Raw genomic sequence first — 17286 nt, 5'->3', positions numbered from 1 at the left:
ACCTTCTGCTTAGCGGCGGTGTCTTTAGATACTTCCTCCTTGGTGGTGGTTGGAGGGTGGGGGAGGTGCGTGAGAGCAGTGGCCCCAGGAGAGGGGATGGGATGGGGTGGGGAGCTCTGACTCAGGTGCTCCTACGATGCCCTCCTGTTTACAGTGGTCCTTATGCCTCTAGCCAGCCCGCAGTCCCAGAGCTCCTCATGGGTCATTCCTCCTGTGAGGTAGGAGTGCCATTCGGAAGGTCTCCTCAGGCGTCGCAGGCTCTCATTCCAGCGTAGTAGACGGCCAGAGTGACAAAGGGTTCTGCATCAGTCACAGCCCTGTGCCCGTTGGACCATCCAGGCACCAGCGGCTCCACTGCCCTGGGTCTTTTGTTTCCCTTCGGTTCTTACCAAAGCTCTTAGCTGTGTTTCTAGTCCCTAGCCAGGGGGCGTGCACGGGCAGACCTAGACTAGGCCTCTGCCTCCACAACAGAAACTCAGCTACCTGGAGCTCCAGGAGGGACAGTCCACGGGGACGCTAGACTGCTGCAGTGAGGCTGTCCTTCCTTAACCTCCTTCCAAGGCTTTGTGTCTCGCTCCACTTATTCCTCCGCCCCGTTCTAGCTTGCCAAGGCCCGGTGCCCTCCAGAACGTGCCCCCTCCCCACTTCCCGCCCGCTGCGCCCTCCAGGACTTTATCACCCTCGGCATCCCCCTGAACCAGCCCACCTTGGCAAAAGCCTTCCATTTTGTTCTCCGTGGTCCCCCTATTTCCATTGCTGAGCAGACTGTGATAGCACCTACTGTGTGCCCACCGCTGAACAACTATGATAGCACCTACTGTGTGTCTAATGATTCTCCAAGCTGTTATGGTTCGAGTATGACTTGTCTCTTCCAATCTCAGATTTCTTAGTGGTGGGGCTTGGATGTAAGGCCGATCACTATAAAAAGTGATTAGGAACTGCCTTTAATTGCAGTACTCTATAGTGAGACCCTGTCTCCAAAACAAAGGGGCGGGGAGGATGAGGGAATGTAGGCTAGTGTTCTTTTCTCTGGCTTCCCAGTCTCCAGGACAGTGTAAGTTACTCAGTCTTAGGTATTGTTACAGCACTGGAAAATGGACAATGAATGATTAAAAAAAAAATAAACCCTTTATATACATGAATTCATTTAATCTCATGACAATCTTAAGAAGTAAACCTATTTTCATCCCTTTTTGACAAGTAAGAAAATATAGATTCAGGTTAAATTCACTATCCAAGGTCACAAACCTGGAGCCTCATCAAAAATCTAGGCTGTGTCTCCCAAGCCTGTACCTAAGCCATTGCAGCTCCAGGACTGCACACTGCCCCTTGCTGTAACCGCTCTTGGACAGCATGCGGTCCCCAGAGCCTTACCTCTTGGCTGCCATGGTCTTCCGTGTCACTGAATCTGTGTCCGCCTGTGACCCACACTGACTTTGCTTTAGTTACTTTGTGTGTGTGTGTGTGTGTGTGTGTGTGTGTGTGTGTGTGTGTGTGTGTCTGGTTTTTCAAGACAGGGTTTTTCTGCCTTGGCTGTTCTGGACTCCCTTTGTAGACTAGGCTGGCCTTGAACTCACAGCAATCCACCTGTCTCTGCCTCCCGAGTGCTAGGATTAAAGGCGTGCGCCACCATGCCCGGCTTGCTTTAGTTACTTTCGTGATTGTCTCATCTCTGCTGGTCCAGTGCTGACCAGCAAAGCTCAACCCTGTCTCAGCCCGGATTCCTGCCTTCCCAAGTCTTCTTCATACAAACTTTTAAGCTGGGAGATGTGAAGAGACCCCACTGGACCACACCAGCCCCCTGCATCTTCCCAACTCCCCTTCCTGGCCTGAGTGAGCATCTCAGTGGCCCACACCTGCTCCCGGGAATGGGCTGCCTGCCTCATCTTCAATCCAACCGAATCAAGGCTTTGAGCTAGCAGTCTCTTCCCCTCTTGAACACATGGCCTACACTCCACAACTCACTTCCTGCCCAAGGCCATCCTCTCTCTCATCATGTTCCTGCCTCTGTATTCACCAACATCATCAGTGACCTCTTGTCATCGAGCTTAATGAGCATTGTCCAGCACTTTGTCTCTGCTTTGAAGCCTTCGGAGCCCTGCTTCCTGGGAACACTGCCTCTGTGTATAGGTTTCCTCAGCGCTTCCCTTTCCCACCTCCGCCACAGCCTCTAGCTCCCGTCCACACACTTGCAACTCATCTTGGGGGCCAAGGATCTTTCCAGTTCATCTTTTTTCTTTTTCCTCTTGACTTACTAATTGACCTTGCCCAACTCCCCATTTCTTCTCACTTTTAAACCACCACCCCCCCAGCCCTGGGACCCCCCAACTGCTGCTCCCTCAGCCCAGACTCCTCCAGGCAGCCCTCCTGATTTTGCTATCGGTGGGGCTGAGCTCACCAGCTCTGAAAAGCTGGTCTCCAAGTCAGCCTTGCTCTCAGTTAGCTGCCCCAGCTCTACTTTCCTGTGCGCCTCTCAGTTCAGGCTTCCCTAGCCATGGGGCTTCCTGTGTCCCGGGCCACAAGCTCCACCTGGGGTACCTGCCTCCTCTTGGGGCTCAGTGAATATTAGCGAAACAAACAGGAAGGGAACACTGGTTTAGAAGCTGAGGAAGTCTGTCTGTCTTCTTGGCTTCACTTGTCTCTCAGATTTGGAGTTGCTGTCTGCCAGCTTTTCCCTCAGCTTTCTCCCCACTTTGGGCACTGGAGAAAGTGTAGAGCGGCAAGGGAAGCTACAGGGTACAGCAGGGGAGCCCCGGCAGCCAGCCCGTGGTGTGGCTCCTGTTCTCTGATCCCTCTCTCTCTTTTTCACTTTTGTTTTCTCAAAATCTGAGGTGGCTCGCCCCTTGCCTGGTACCCTCCTTTCTCTAGGAGTTCGGTGGCGCAGGATAAGCATCTTCCCTTTTTTTCTTCAGCAATCCCCCAGCACCCACCCACCCCCAAATTTCTGCAACTGCACTTGCCTGAGAGGGCTCGTGGACACTCCCTTGCTGTGACCCGGCTGACCCCTGAGCCAAGAGAGTCCGGGTGTGCTGTGTTGGTTAGGCTCAAAGCACGGGCTCCCCGCCTGGCGGAGCTGGATCATCCAACAACGCTGTTAGGGGCTCCAGGAGGGTGGGCGGGGCAGGCTGAGATGAGCAGTCAGTTCCTCTCTGTAGGGTCTGAGCGCCTTCGGTGACAGCACCCGCGGTGGATGGGAGACAGCGGCGAGGGTTGGGACAGCAAAGCCTGGCTGTGGACCATAGCATCCTCGCGCCGCGGGTTGGAGCCCCTTCCCAGCGTGGGCGGCCAATCTCTCCCGGCAGCTCCCACCGGCTTCCTCCAGCCTACAAGCCTCGCACCTTCGCGCCTTCGCTCCTTTGGGTTTGTGGGTTGCGAGCACCCCAGCAACTAATTCCCCACCGCCCACACTGTCTAGGCTGCATTTTTTTCTCACCCTGAGCGGAAACAGTCCTCCACTGAGGACGCCCCTGCCTGAAGGGCCCGGTGCTCCGGAGGGGGCAGGAAGAGTTTTCCCAGGGATGGATTTTTTTTCAGCATCTCTTCCCCAATTAGTCATGTGTCCAGCACTTTAGTATGGGGTGTGCCACATGCCCCTATAGGTTCAAGGAGACGCATTGGGTAGAGGCATCTTGAGGCTGGACTTTGTTGCCGAGAGGCCTGGATAGACCCTTCATTCATCTATAAATGCATTCACAAATCCACCTGACGTGTCTACATCCTTTTTAGAGCACGGGCCAGTGAGAACGGCCCAGCCATCCTCCACTTGCAGATGGGGACGCTCAGATCCCAAGGCTCCCAGCTTCTTGCTCTAGCCCCTGGAGGCCTGAACCAAGACAGGAGTCTCATCTCTCTTCCCTTGGGTGGAGCAGCTTTACTCCAGACAGACCCACTAAGGACGTAAGGTCAAGGGGCTGCCTAGACCAAGTTTCACCCAGCTTTGCTTTACTGCTGTATTCTCCAGAGTAGCTCAGCCATAGCCCAAGGCCCAGGCATTGCAAGTTCTAGAAAGACCCAGTTTCCTTTCTTAATAGACTCCGGGAAGGGCTCCCACTCCCACTGTCCACTCCAGCACCCATGCTGAGCCACTGGAAGGTTCCGTTGTTCCTCAAGTAGTAACCAAGAACTACATATCAAACTCCGGTTAGCTTGGCCCCACCTCCTCCCTTCTCCCACAGGGCCAGAAGAGAAGGTGTGCCTCACAGGGGCCATTGGGGAGAGTGGGTGCTACTGGAAAGGTTGCATCTGAAAATCCATCTGTGCCGGAGGAATTGGAGGTTCCAGAAAGCCCAGGGCAGGGAAAAGTGGGGAATGGAAGGGCTAGCCCCACACCCAACCCCCAGTTCCCCATCCCGTCAAGGCTCTGCCAGCTTCTCCAAGGGATGTAGTTCTTGCTTTTTTGTGTGTGATTATTTTTTTTTCTAGAATTTTTATTTAGTTTTATTTTATGTGCATTGGTATGTAGGTGTCAGATGCCATCCAACTGGAGTTACAGACAGTTGTGAACTGCCATGTGGGTGCTGGGAATTTTACCCAGGTCCTTTGGAAGAGCAGACAGTGCTCTTAACCACTGAGCCATCTCTCCAGCCCCTCATGTGATTGTTTTAAAAATTTACTCCTTAATGCTCACAAGTGCTTCTCTGTGCCTGGCCCCTCAAGCATTAAGTTTACTATATCCTATTTTAGGGAGATCCTGCCTGGGAGGGTCAAATAGTGGGGAGCCACCTTCTGCTCAGCTTAGATTTATAGCTCCAATTCCTACGTACCACCTTTGGGGATCTCTCTGGAGCACAGAGGGAAATCTGCTGATGAAGAGGAGAAGGGGTTTCTCATCCATCAAGGAAGAGCTTGAGTGGTGATGGCGCTAAGAAAAAGGAAGAAGAGAGAAAACAAGGAACAGACAAAAGGGCAGTGGAGAGAAAGCTGGAGGAACTAGTCTCTACATCTGGCCAGCGTTTGTGAAACCCACCCCTTGTGGGTGTTGGCCCCCTGCTGGCAGGGAGCCAAGCTCTATGGCTGTGCAGAGGAGAGGAGACCTGGTTGCAAGGCTTGACTCCGTCCCTTTTTTTCTGGGGCATCTAATGAGTCCTTTATACTGTGACATCTCAGCTTTCTCCTCTGTCCACGATGGGCTCTCCCACGTGGTCTGCTTTCCAACATCCATTGGATGTCTTCTGTGTGCCTGGCTCTCTGCCTTCATGTCTAACATGGAGAGATAGACCAGAGCCACTCAAGTGGTCAGCTTGGAGCTATTGGGGCAATGTCAGAGAAAGCTTCTGGGAGGGCTCATTTGCCTGGGTCCTGCAAGAATTAGACTGTTCCTAGCTTGTCTTCTCCTCAAAGCAGGACAAGGAGCAGGTGTCTGCAGAGATCAAACAGTATTGTTGTTCCTGGAGGCACAGATGTGGAGGTTGGGGCAGCCATCTGCCTGGTTATGGGCACCTGAGCCTCCCTAGCTCAAACCTTACTGTGGAGATGCCATACTGTAGCTCTCCAGGAAAGCCTAGCGGGTCATTGTTTTGTTTTGTTTTTTAACTTAATTTAAACCACTACATTTGCTGAGTAACGACTGTGCACCCTGCTCGGTGCTAGGGACTAGGGGGAAAAACATCATTCATTATATTAGGTAGGCTTGAGCACTGCTCTTGTGAGATCTCAGGATATAGCTGAGTAGAGTGCCTAGCATCTACAAGACCACAGATTCAATACTTAGAATAGAAAACAAATAGAATTGCTAACTTCAGCCAGGCATGATTAGGCACATAAGGTGAGATGCCATCTTAAAACAAACAAACACACACAACTGATTTTGTGAAAAAGAATTCAAACCTTCCTCGAGGCTCCAAAAGAGAGGGGCACACAGGCTGCTAGAATAGGACAACGGGGACACGTAGCTACGGGATTCTGAGATGGCCTTCTAGAAGGAGCAAGGAGATCTCTTCCTGCAAAGAAGAGTGGGAAGAACAGGAAATGCTGGGGGCCTCAAAGCCTGCAACAGTATCAGCGTTGGGCTTAGCTGCAAAGTTACATTACCAGGGGTCTGTCTCTGCTCCTGACATAGACACAGCAGTCTCAGCTAGAGGGCCCCCCCCGCCCCCCGCCCGCCATCTGTGGTTCCTGTGGTCAGCTTCTGTGGCTGGGACACAATAGCCATCTCTGGCTGTCGTCGGGGCCCAGGACCAAATTCCAACAAGAGATCAAGGAGGGAACAAAGTTGAGATGTTGTCTGGAGTGATGAGCCAGGGAAGAAGCTGAAACTTCCGGAGTCCTGTGGCTCTGGCGATGATGTCAGGAGTGAAGGAATCTGGTAGGAAGAGCCTCATTGGAGGAGGAGGTGGGTCCAGCGACCCCAGGGCTGTCTCTGCCTCTTCTGGCTTGGAGGAGGAGGGCTCTGACACAGGAATGTGGGAAGAGGGGAGGGCAGGAGAAGGGGTGGTCCTTATGCTTCTTCAGTTGTCCGGCCTCCAGCCTTCAGCCTCTCCAGGGTTCTGGTCACAGTGGACAGGCCACTACGGGCTCCTGGAGGAAACAGCAGGGCGGGGGGTGGGGGAGAGGGGAGGCTGAGTCTAGACATTATTAAGCTGTCAGGTCAGAGAGCCCAAAGAGAGTGGGGTGGGGGTGTCAGAATGCTCCAAGACCCTAAGGTAGAGCTGGGGGACAGATGAGGAGTCCAGGGACCAAGTACAATGTGAGGAGGGCAGGACTGGGGAGCTCTTGTTTCAGTGCTGGTCCCACTGCCTCCTTAGCTGTGATCTTGGATGTGTCATGTAATGTCTCTGTGCCTCAGTTGTCCCATATTAAAAAAAAAAAAACCACTGAAGTTTACTGTAGCACCTCCCTGCCTGTGGTTTGTGAGAGCCAAGCTGTTAGTGTATGTAAAGCAGTTAGAACTGCATCCGGACTGGGTGCTTTTGCTGAGTAAGCACAGGGAGCAGATGCGGCTGGGTTGCCTTGGAGACACTCCTCCCTGGGGTTTCCCAGTGTGGAGAACAGGGTCAGGAAGGGAGAAGATGCCTAGTTTCAGGTATCAGTGCCAAGAGCCAGACTTCAGCACCAGGAACAGCTTGGACAGTAACCAGGGTGTGAGGCCCAGCAGTAGGGAAGGCAAATTAGGGGAGCCCTCTGTCTCTGTGTCCGTGCTAGGCAGGACAAGGAAACCCTAAAGACAAATGAGAAAGGGTTGCACATATGGAAGCTGACCCAACCTCACTGCTTCCCTGGGCTGGGACCCCCTCCCTACAAGCCTGCCCAGTCAGAGAGCAGAGGTGACAGAGTCCAGAGTTTCAGGCACGTACCTTCTTTACTGGTGTTGCTGGGCCTTCCCTCCCCATGGTCTGGTCCTGAGTTAGGATGGACTCTCAAGTTTCCTGCAGGAGGAAAGCACCCCAAATTCCCATCTCTTGCGTCATTCCCTAATCAAGCCTACCTTGAGAGAGGACGTTCTTTCTGCTACCTAATCTCCATCAGTGGCTGTCCCTGCTCTACTATGTCCCTTTAGGTGACATTAGCTAGGCTAATTTCGAGAGGGGCAGAAGAAATGAGTCCTTGAATGAAGTGGTAGTGGGTTCTGTGTGTGTGTGTGTGTGTGTGTGTTGTTTTATTTTGTCTTGTTTTGGTTTGGTTTTGGTTTTTCAAGACAGGGTTAAAAAAAAAACCAGAGTTTTTCTGTGTAATAGCCCTGACTATTCTGGAACTCTTTGTAGACCTGGCTGGCCTCAAACTCACAGAGATCTGCCTGCCTCTGCCTCCCAAGTATGGGGATTAAAGGCTTGTGCCACCACATCTGGCTTTGTTTTGCTTTGTTTTGTTTTTGAGACAGGGTTTCTCTGTGTTGCCATGGCTGTCCTGGAACTCGCACTGTAGAGCAGGTTGGCCTTAAACTCAGAGACAGCCTGCCTCTGCCTCCTAATGCTGGGATTAAAGACGTGTGCCACCACATCTGGCCAGAGGTGGTAGGTTTTTAAGGAGGGAACTAGGAGTATGTGAAGCTCCCCCCGGCCTGAGGGTGTTGGGAATCTGGGTGTAGGTGGTGGAAGTAAGGTGGGAACTACTAAGAGGCCAGGAGACCTACGAGGAGGTAGAGGGTCTTTACGGGGCTGAGGATAAGTGTGTCATTTGGAGATCTTGGAAACTTCAGGGAGTGGAAAAACTCTTAAGGGAGACAGATTCCTGAGGTTTAGCCTTGTCTGCTCAGGCAACTGGCTGGATTCTGCTACTCTGTAGCCATGGTGACAATGGCATACAACTCTCTCTCTCTCTCTCTCTCTCTCTCTCTCTCTCTCTCTCTCTCTCTCTCTTCTCCCCCTCCCTCCTCCAATACTCAACCAGAAGCAGTCTCACACGTGGGCACATTCAGTGACAGTCACTCACAGGTTTGCACACAAAGGGTTTGCACAGTTCTTGTCAAAGGGTCTGTGGGGGAGGAAAATGCTCACCTATAGCAGGTAGGATGTGGTCCAGGTTGAACCGAGCCTTCAGGAAGGGGTAGGCGAAGATGAGGAGCCCTGAGGAGGGACACAGAGGATGCTGTGATGGGGAAGGCCTGATTGGTGTGAGATGCAGGAGGCTGGGATGGGTGGTTTATGAGGGTGATGTAGGAGGGCACAGGTACAGAGGGTCAGGACTGTGGGTGTGTAAATGGGAGGTGTGTGTGTGTGTGTGTGTGTGTGTGTGTGTCTCCCCAGCACTCAGCCCTGGCTGGGGATTCAGTGCCTATCTGGGGAAGGGACTACAGATTATGCAGCCACAGGTTTGCAGGCTCATTGCTCCATTCTGCTTAGGGAAGAACAGGTTGCTCACTTTTCCTTCTTATTCGGCTAGAACTGGGCCAGCTGGCACCAGTCTCACTGAGCCCCTGTTTCTCTCTCCTCTCCCAAGACCTCTTGTGTGACCTTCTAGGCTTCACTGCTGTTCCTTCCCAATCAAACCTGATGGCCAGGAAGTCACAGGGTGGGGTCCTGCCCTGCTGTACTCTGGGAGCGAGTGATCCTGGCATTCAGTGTTTGCAGCTGTGCCTGGAGTCCCCAGCCTAGAGCTCCAGGTTCTCTTGGGACAAGGGAGTAGGGTGAGAGATGACATTCTACAACAATGAGCCTAGCCAGGACAGACAGACAGACAGACAGACAGACAGACAGACAGACAGACAGAACTGCTCCTGACATAATGGAGGAGAGAAGGGTTTTTGTCTCAGACGTTCCGTTTTGCAGGCCTCTGTCACCCCACTCCGACCAGGCTGATGAATGGTGCCACCAACACAAGATCCCACTAGGTAGTCAGAAAGGTGTGGACCCCAAGTCTGTCCTCCCTCATCTCAGCACACTCAACGGGGCCCTGGACCAGCTCTCCTTCCTTCACTCTGCGTTTGCATTATTTACAACTTTGTCTTTCACTCTCCTCAACCAATTCCCACTGACCAGCCCTGCCTTCCATCTCTCATTTACCTCTTCAAGATACCTGCTTCCCAGAAAAATCCTCCCCCCCCCCACCCCCAGCCCAATACCCGCTCACCAAGCCCAGCAGCACCAAGAAAGATACCACCCACAGCAGCGGCAGCCTTGGACACGGAGACACCGATGATGATGCTGCCGGCCACCAGGCCAAGGGCCACACAGGCCAGCTGCAGGCAGCGGAAGTCTCTGGGGTTGATGATGGGGATGTCCATGCAGGCCTACCCAGGGCACTGCTTCCAGGCCTCCTGGGAGTCTTGGGCTTCTCGGATAGACGCCTTCTTGTTGGAGCACTACATCCAGGGTGGAAACTTCCGGGCTGTAAGTCTCTAGGCTGGTAACTCTGGGGTTTATCTGCAACCTTATCCCACAGCTTCCCAGGGGCCCCTAGGCCTAGCTTGACCTCACACCCCAGCTTACTCTTCCTCCTGTGAAGGGCTCTGAAGCCAGAGGCCACTCTTGGGATTCCTGCCTGGCCACATTTCTAGCTTGGCTAGAGTTTTAGGGGGGTGGGTCTGCCTCATGGGGTCCCCCCTGAAGGGGGAGCCCTGAAGAAGCTGGGTTCAAGTTCTCCTGCTCAAGACTTTCATGCCAGCTCAGCGGACCCTGCTCAGTCGCCTTGGAGCATGGGCCTAATTAAAGTTTAAAGAAATGTAAGGCAGGGTCAGGGGCAGGCCTAGGGAACATAGGTTTTTTTTTTTCCAGAGGTACAGGCAGCAAGCAGGTGATGAGTTATTCACGAGCCTGAAATGTGAGCTTCTGTTTGCGTCCCCAAGGTCCAACGGCAGGCAGGCCAGGTTGCACTGCTGGTTCCTGAGCAGGAAGACTGGGCTTACGGCCTCCCATGGCACTCAGAGGGTAGGGATGTGAGGTGACTCCTGAGTCGAATGCTCAAAGCTGACTATGCCCCTTGGCTTAGTGGTGCAGCTGGGGCCCTGTTTGGAGACATGGAAGGAGGGAATAATCCTCCAAGTCTACTCTCTTCTCAGTCTCTCCCATGTCTCTCCCACCATCCTGTCAGCTGCTGGCCTTAGATAGGCCTGAGAGGTCTTAGCCAAAGCCTTGAGCTTAAGACATCTCAGGGCATTGGCATAACACATTTTAGCTGCTAACTGGAGGAAACACTAAGCCCCTGGGGATTCCTGGCTGGGAGGAGCCAGTTGGGTAGGATGGGGTTGGACAGAGGAACTGGGCGAGAAGTGTCATGAAGCTGGGACATGGTGGGGACCTTTCAGCTTCAGTACCTCTACCCAGCCTGGCTGACCTTGCCAACTGGTTCGGAGGACCCACCAACCTGAGCCTGAGTAGCGGTAACCCAGTCAAGTCTAGTCCTGATCCCTGGTCCTCTCTCCTAGAGCTTGGCTCTAACCCTCATTATTTATTTTTATTTTATTTTATTTTATTTTTTGGATTTTCGAGACAGGGTTTCTCTGTGTAGCCTTGGCTGTCCTGGACTCGCTTTGTAGACCAGGCTGGCCTCGAACTCATAGAGATCCACTTGCCTCTGCCTCCCCGAGTCCTGGGATTACAGGTGTGTGCCACCATGCCAGGCTTCTAACCCTCATTATTAATTGCATTTGCTGGACTATATGTATTAGGGTATTTCCAGTCCTAGAGCACAGTCCTGTTCCCTGCTCTGACCTGAAGACACTTCCAAGGTCACATTACCCCGCTCCAAATCTCCAGCCTCCCTTTCGTTGCCAATCTCTTACTACCACGCCTGCAGTATCCACCAGCTTCAAAATCCCCTGCCTCCACTGCTTCTCCATCCTCACGCCCCTCGCTCTTTCTCTCTGCTGAACATCTATCTGCCTGGTGCTTGCTGTCTGGTGAACCTCTCTCCTTGTCCCTCAAGAGCTACACAAACAGCCCTTCCTGTGCAGCCTTCAGGACCACGCCTGGGCTGCTCTGCCGCACCACCCGCAGGGCTCCCTGTTCTTCTTTGTTCTGCCTTTTCTGGAGACTGTGAGCTCTGCGGAATGCCATGGCCACAGAGTCCCGCCTGAAGCTTCTGGATATAGGGCAGAGCTCTGGGTTTGGCCTTGCATCTCCACCTTGAGGCATCAGGGAGGAGGGTGACAAGTAGGCCATCTTCATCAACAGTCGTCTCTTGCTGTACAGTGTGGGGCAGAAGGGCTACACAGGGTCCCAGGGTCCCATGAAGGAAGCCTGGGTTGTAGGACCACAGAGCATGGATGGCCCCTCAGGTCTCATAAAGACGGAGCCCCCGAAGCCAGGCCTTCCACCACCATCTCGTTTCCAGGATAAAAACTCATGAAAATGAGTTTTCCTCTAACTTGGCATCAGTTTATACCCCATGTCTCTGTTCTTTGTGAAATATCTCCGAGGGCTACCTTTAAAAGGAGTTATCAAAATAAATGGCCATGAATGTGTTTCCTCAGGAGCCTCAACACCTTTCACAATGCCTTGCCTCTCACTCGCCCTTAAGTGTTGGCATTACTAAGGGTTAGCAGGGCCAGTACTAGCTCCTCTCAAGGTCCAAGGCTGAGAGTTGCTGTCCCACGCTGTCAGCGAAATGCACCTGGGGCCGGGCTGGACCTCGTCACGTGCTCTGTCTTAGCCCAAGCATCTGTACCAGTTACTGTACTGCAAGCCAGAGGCAGGGGTGCCTTGCTTTGTGAATCCCAGATTTAAGAACATTCTGATCTAGCCGGGTGCGGCAGTGCACGCCTGTTATCCCAGCACTCGGGAGGCAGAGGCCCACAGATCTCTGTGAGTTCAAGGCCAGCCTGGTCTATAATGCAAGTCCAGGGAAGCTAAGAGAAATCTTGTCTTGAAAAACCAAACCAAACCAAACCAAAGCAAACCGTCTGATCTCTAGAACCCAGAGTTCAAATTCAAATTTAGACGTAGAGGCGCTGGGGAGGTGGCTCGGTGAGTAAAGCCCTTGTTGCGCAAGCTGACTTCAGTTTGCTTCCCAGAACAAAAAGCACTAAAAGGTGCACTTATAATTCCATTGCTGTGGAGAGCACGGACAGTTAGGTCCCGGAAGTTCACTGGCCAGTCAGCCTATCCAAACCAGTAAGTCTCAGGTCCCCACAAGAAACTTTGTTTCAGAAACAAAATAAAACACAAAACAAAGCTCCAGGATGGATGGCTCCTGAGTAGGAACATCTGAGATTGACCTCTGGCCACGCGCGCGCGCGCACACACACACACACACACACACCAGAGAGGGAGGCTCTCCCATTCTTTCTTCAGTGTAGGCTAGACAACCCCTGAGGAAAATACATGCTGATGCCGGAGTGATCCACTTGGTGTTATAGATGAGTTTGAGGAAGCTGTCTGTGGAGGACAGTGCGTTGCAGCAGACCAAGCCGCATACCACAGTCCTTCCCATGGGAGCCTGGGTTTTCCTGGAGCCATAAGACTCAGAGCATCACTGAGCCGTGGCACATACTAGGTCCCACCATAGAATCTCTTGTCTCCCAGTGGGGTAAAGGCTCAGAAGGTGTCTGCCTACAGAGCTGCCTGGCTTTTGTCTGCTATGGAGGCACCTGACTATGCAAGAGGTCTGTCTATGGCTTTTTGTCCTCAGAAGGGCCAAGTCCAAGTGTGGGTTGAGTGTGTGGAGGAAGAGTGGTCAAACAAGCCCCAGCTTGGTCTGGTTCTACTTATTTTCCATGAAGGGTGAGAACCCTGGAACAATGTGATTAATTCACTGGTCCCTTGGGGGGACGGGCAGCTTTCTTGGATGGTTCAGAAGCTGAAGTCAGGGAAGCAGCTTCCAAGGCAACTGCTACCATGGAAACGAGGATGTCAGCCTTGTGGGGACCTTGCTCCTAGAGTCCTTCCCCGACCTGAAGCTGCTGGAGTAGTTGGCATGAGACCAATATAAGCTCTCTGTGGAGCTGGGTCTGGTAAGGGGCAGTGGACCAGGAGGGAGAAGAGGTCCCAGGGTTCAAGGCGGACATGTGGAAGCCCAAAGACTTGATCATCCTATGGCTGGAGCTCCCAGGGTCCAGTTGAAACTACTGTTGGACCTAGACCAATGTCCTCTAGCTGGATTTGAGAAATGAGGCCTGTGGTCTGAGGCACTCTAGGGGGCTGGGACCAGCTCTCTCCTTCCAAGGTGGAGGGGCTGCCAGAGGAACTGGATAGGACAGAGAGGCACGAATCCTGACAGAATCCTGACAGCCTGTCAGATGCTTGAAGCTGGCTCTCTGGAGACTCCAGCCCAGTGTGATTCCGGGAGCTGGAAAACTGGTTTTTACCATCCCTCCCAAGTTTCAATGTCTGGACAAGGCTCTGCCATCCCAGAGCTCCCTCAGAGCACCCACCATACCTGTCTTTGTCCAGCAGAGCTAGGAAATCCAAGTAGTAGCCTAGTGAATGGTGGTACAGGCAGGACTAGAACCCAGGACCTCAGGTTTCTAATAACAGACACCACCTGGCACCACGCTGCCCCTCTGACAGGGATCCCAGGACAGAGTGGTGGGCAGAGCAGCCAACCAAGATAAGGTGGTGGTGCAGAGGCCTGGCTCATCTCAAAGTCAGCTCAATCTGCATACCGCACAGGGGGCTCCCTGGGCAAGGAAGAGGACAGCTTGTTTCCAACCTGGTGCTGAAGTTTTACTAATCTCACTCAGGAGACAGGGTAGGCAGAGCCAAGATAATCAAAGATGATGAACTACCTACTGGATGCACCTGGACCAGCATGACCCTTCACCTTCATTACTCTGTAGTTTTTACAGCGTGGTGAGCTAAACACCATCCTCCTCATTTAGTGCTAGGAAACAAACTCCTCAGTAATTTGTCAGGGAAACAAAGTCTGTGAGTGGCTGAGCTGGCACTTGGGACAAAGCAGCAAGGCTTTGGGCCCCAAGCCTCATGGGAAGGAATTTAAGTCCCACCATTCATTCCTAGCTTTCCAGCTCTCTGCCTTTTTTTTCATGTCCAGTGGGGATAAAATAATAGCATGTACCCATAGGACAGCTGTGCAAATAAAATGCCTGTTAACTCCATGGAATGGACCTACTATAATTGCTAGCAAAACCAAAGCTGGCATAGAATCATTTAAACAGCTTTTCAAGGGAGGCACCTTAGCATGTAGGCCAGTGGGGTGGGGGGGTTGGTGGGAGGGCAGAGCTTGAGCAAAGGCCAAAAGGATGAGAGTCTGGGGTCTTGGACTGCAGCAAGATTGAGGGTGGTGGTGGGGCGTATTTGACCTGGGAAGCACCTGAAGACACCTTCTTGTTGGAGGACTGGCCAGGCTAGTGTTCAAGTCCACAGACTATTCAGTTTCTAGTTCTGGATGCCCAGGGGCTGGGGACCTTTGGGCCGTTCTGTCAGTCTGCTTTTCTAGCTGGCCTCATTTCGGGGGGGGGGGGGGAATGAAGGGATGTAAAGGGAGGCCCATCAAGCATGCCACCACTATGCAGACGGTCATGCTATAGGATAAGCCGGTAGCCCATGACCTGAGCTCTGACCCCAGATTCCCTCTTGTTTTTTCCTTTCAGACAGGGTTTCTCTGTGTAGCCTTGGCTGTCCTGGACTCATTCTGTAGACCAGGCTGGTCTCGAACTCACAGCGATCACCTGCCTCTGCCTCCCAAGTGCTGCTGGGATTAAAGGCGTGCGCCACCACACCCAGCCAGATTCCCTTTTGTCATCTTGGGAAGTTATAAAGGCCCTTTCCTTCCCACCCAGCTCTCTCTAGTGTGGCTATGGGTGGAAGGCACCATTTCTCTTTGTCATCAACTCTGGTAGGATAAGTGCAGTCCTGGGCATTCATCAGGTCCCCAATAAAGGCAGACTAAGGCTTTAGGCCTTGTGGGGTAGGCACAGGAGCACCTATTAGAGCTCCTTTTGAAATCTACTTGTGGGGTGGCTACTGACCCTGCTGCAGCCTCTTCTTGATTCGCAGCCCCTAAAAAGCAGAGTTGTCTATTGTAGAAGTGGTGTTTGGTGAATTTTATTTCCCCAACTACAAACAGAACAGCAAAAGTCTCCATCTCACCTTGCGGATCCAATGAGGGAACTCCTTCCCTCAGCCTCACCAGGCTCAGCCCCCATCCGGAGGCCTGCATCCTCTTCAGGTCTGCAGTTGAAGAAAGGACCACCAAGGCTGCCACAGGCAGGATTTTAAATTATTTATTAAAACAAGCACAAGTTATGAGAGGACATTGGTGATTGTGGTTGACTAATGTTGTGTGTCACATATGCAAATCTGTTTTCTTTATGTGACTCCACAGCTTATCAGACAATGGCTGTGCTTTCATGTCTGGGGCAGTGGGGCTCTACCTCAGTCACAGCAGTCTAACTGCCCTGGGTAAGCGCCTCTCTCCACAAATGTGCAGGGAGTAGGCAGCAACAGACCCGAAGACACTGCCTTTACAGTTTTCATCATAGTAACAGCTTAAAATCAGTTGGGAAGAAAGCATTAAAAGCCAAGTGCATGGATACCCTGCCTGGGGAAAGCCAGGGGCTTGCAGTGGGAGTGTGAAGTTCTGTGACTGCGGGAAGAACACAGTTTAAAAGCAAACATCTTTTTAAAAAGAGAAATAATACTGACTTTAGCAGCAATCCCTAACATGGAAAAGGATGATAAATGAGGAACACGTTTCGGTCACGGCAAAGAAAGATTATGCGCTTCTCCGTGCTATAGACTGGAAGACTGCTCTGGCTCCCTGCCCTTCCCGAATTGAGGGGATGGCTTTGCTCAGCCAGGGAGAGGACAGGCAGAGAGGACGTCTGTAGGACAGAGGAAGGTGGGAGGATCGCCAGAAGAAGGTGACAGTGCAGGGAGAGAAGAGGCATGTGTGTTGGCAGCCTCTGTCAGCTCCTGGAAGCTAGCTCCCTGAAGGCTGAGCCCCGGCAGCCCCCACCTCGAGCTGGATCTGGGATCTGCACACCGGGAGCGGTTGGAGCCTGGGCGAAGAGACATTCCTGCTGCAGGCGATTATGCAAAGTGACAAGTGATTGCTTTCCTTTTCAAAGACAACCCCTTTGGAAAAAGCTTTCTCCTCTAAGGACCCAAGGGAAATGGGGGATGGGTGGGAACCCAGGGAGCCTTTTGTGGATGGAAAAGACCTGCCTGGGGCTGCAGGGCAGGCCCTCTGCCTGCTACACCCTTTGACCTCACAGGTTTCCAGGGAGCACCACCTTGACAGGCCTACAAGGTGCGCCTGCAATGGTTCAGAGGCCCGCAGGTGTTGAACACGGGTTTGCATCTGTGCTCCGTCCAGCCTGGGCCTGGGCTCGCCTTCGCGCCAGGCGAGACTTGGATGGAGGGGACAGCTTCACGGAGCAGAGGCCCTCAGCTAGGGCCTCATGTTCCTCAGCCAGTTCGTTCTCCTCATGCTGGGACAGCTGGCGGTTAAGGGCAATGGCCTCAGCTGCGAAGAGGGTCAAGTCCATGGTGCTGCTGTTTCTGTAGGGGCCAGGAAAGGCATGGAGAAGAGGGCAGCAGGACTGAGGTCAGCCAGGAAGGCTCTGGGATGTACCTACTCGCTGCCAGGTCCCACAACCCAGCAGCTTTTCCTGGGTCATGCTGCTCTCTGCAAAGCAGCTGCTTCTGGCTTAGAACCTTGCTTGACTAAGACGAGAAAGGCCTGTGAGCCTCACGGGCTGGACAGTCAGGGCAAATGGTCCTTTCTCAGAGGACCCACCTCCAGGCTCTACCGTTGTCCCAGCTCTTCCCAAGCTAAGGCGCTGCACTTGCCTCCTTTGCCCCGTGTAGGCAGGGGCTCTGGTGTGGGGTTTGTGCTATGTTTATCTGTGCTCCCTGAGCCCAGCCTGGGCCGGCACCTGCCAGGCACTTTGAGTCTGTTGAATGATCATCTAAGAGGGGCCTGGGGTTTGGACTTGCAGGCATCTGCAAC

General features: G+C 52.9%; 2 protein-coding genes across 9 annotated transcripts in view; both read right to left on the bottom strand.

Moving 5' to 3' along the window:
- Positions 1–6108: 6108 nt before the first annotated feature.
- Positions 6109–9658, bottom strand: KNCN (kinocilin; the record flags this gene model as incomplete). 2 transcript variants are annotated; one of them, XM_084786674.1, is made up of 4 exons in its annotated part: positions 6109–6516; positions 7293–7394; positions 8433–8501; positions 9505–9658. In XM_084786674.1, the coding sequence occupies 4 exons, from the start codon at positions 9656–9658 to the stop codon at positions 6437–6439; spliced, it is 405 nt and encodes a 134-aa protein (XP_084642800.1). In that variant the 3' UTR covers positions 6109–6436. The 2 variants fall into 2 exon arrangements, with proteins under 2 accessions (XP_084642800.1, XP_084642801.1); XM_084786675.1 differs by having other exon boundaries at positions 7293–7364.
- A 5745-nt stretch (positions 9659–15403) lies between these two features.
- The window catches only part of MKNK1 (MAPK interacting serine/threonine kinase 1), a 41299-nt gene continuing 39416 nt past the window's right edge, over positions 15404–17286 (bottom strand). For 5 of the 7 annotated variants that reach the window (XM_084786621.1, XM_084786626.1, XM_084786622.1 and 2 more), the window contains one exon: positions 15542–16835. In XM_084786621.1, coding sequence (XP_084642747.1) covers positions 16601–16835 — 235 coding nt within the window. In that variant the 3' untranslated portion in view covers positions 15542–16600. Of the gene's footprint in view, positions 15504–15541; positions 16836–17286 lie in introns of those variants that run through there. The other 2 variants (XM_084786625.1, XM_084786627.1) reach the window with 2 other exon arrangements.

The sequence above is a fragment of the Acomys minous genome (assembly GCF_964271855.1).
Source record: "Acomys minous genome assembly, chromosome: 6".
Taxonomy (NCBI): Eukaryota; Metazoa; Chordata; class Mammalia; order Rodentia; family Muridae; genus Acomys; species Acomys minous.
The sequence above is the reverse complement of the archived record's forward strand: the minus strand, read 5'-3'. Positions and strand labels throughout refer to the sequence as shown.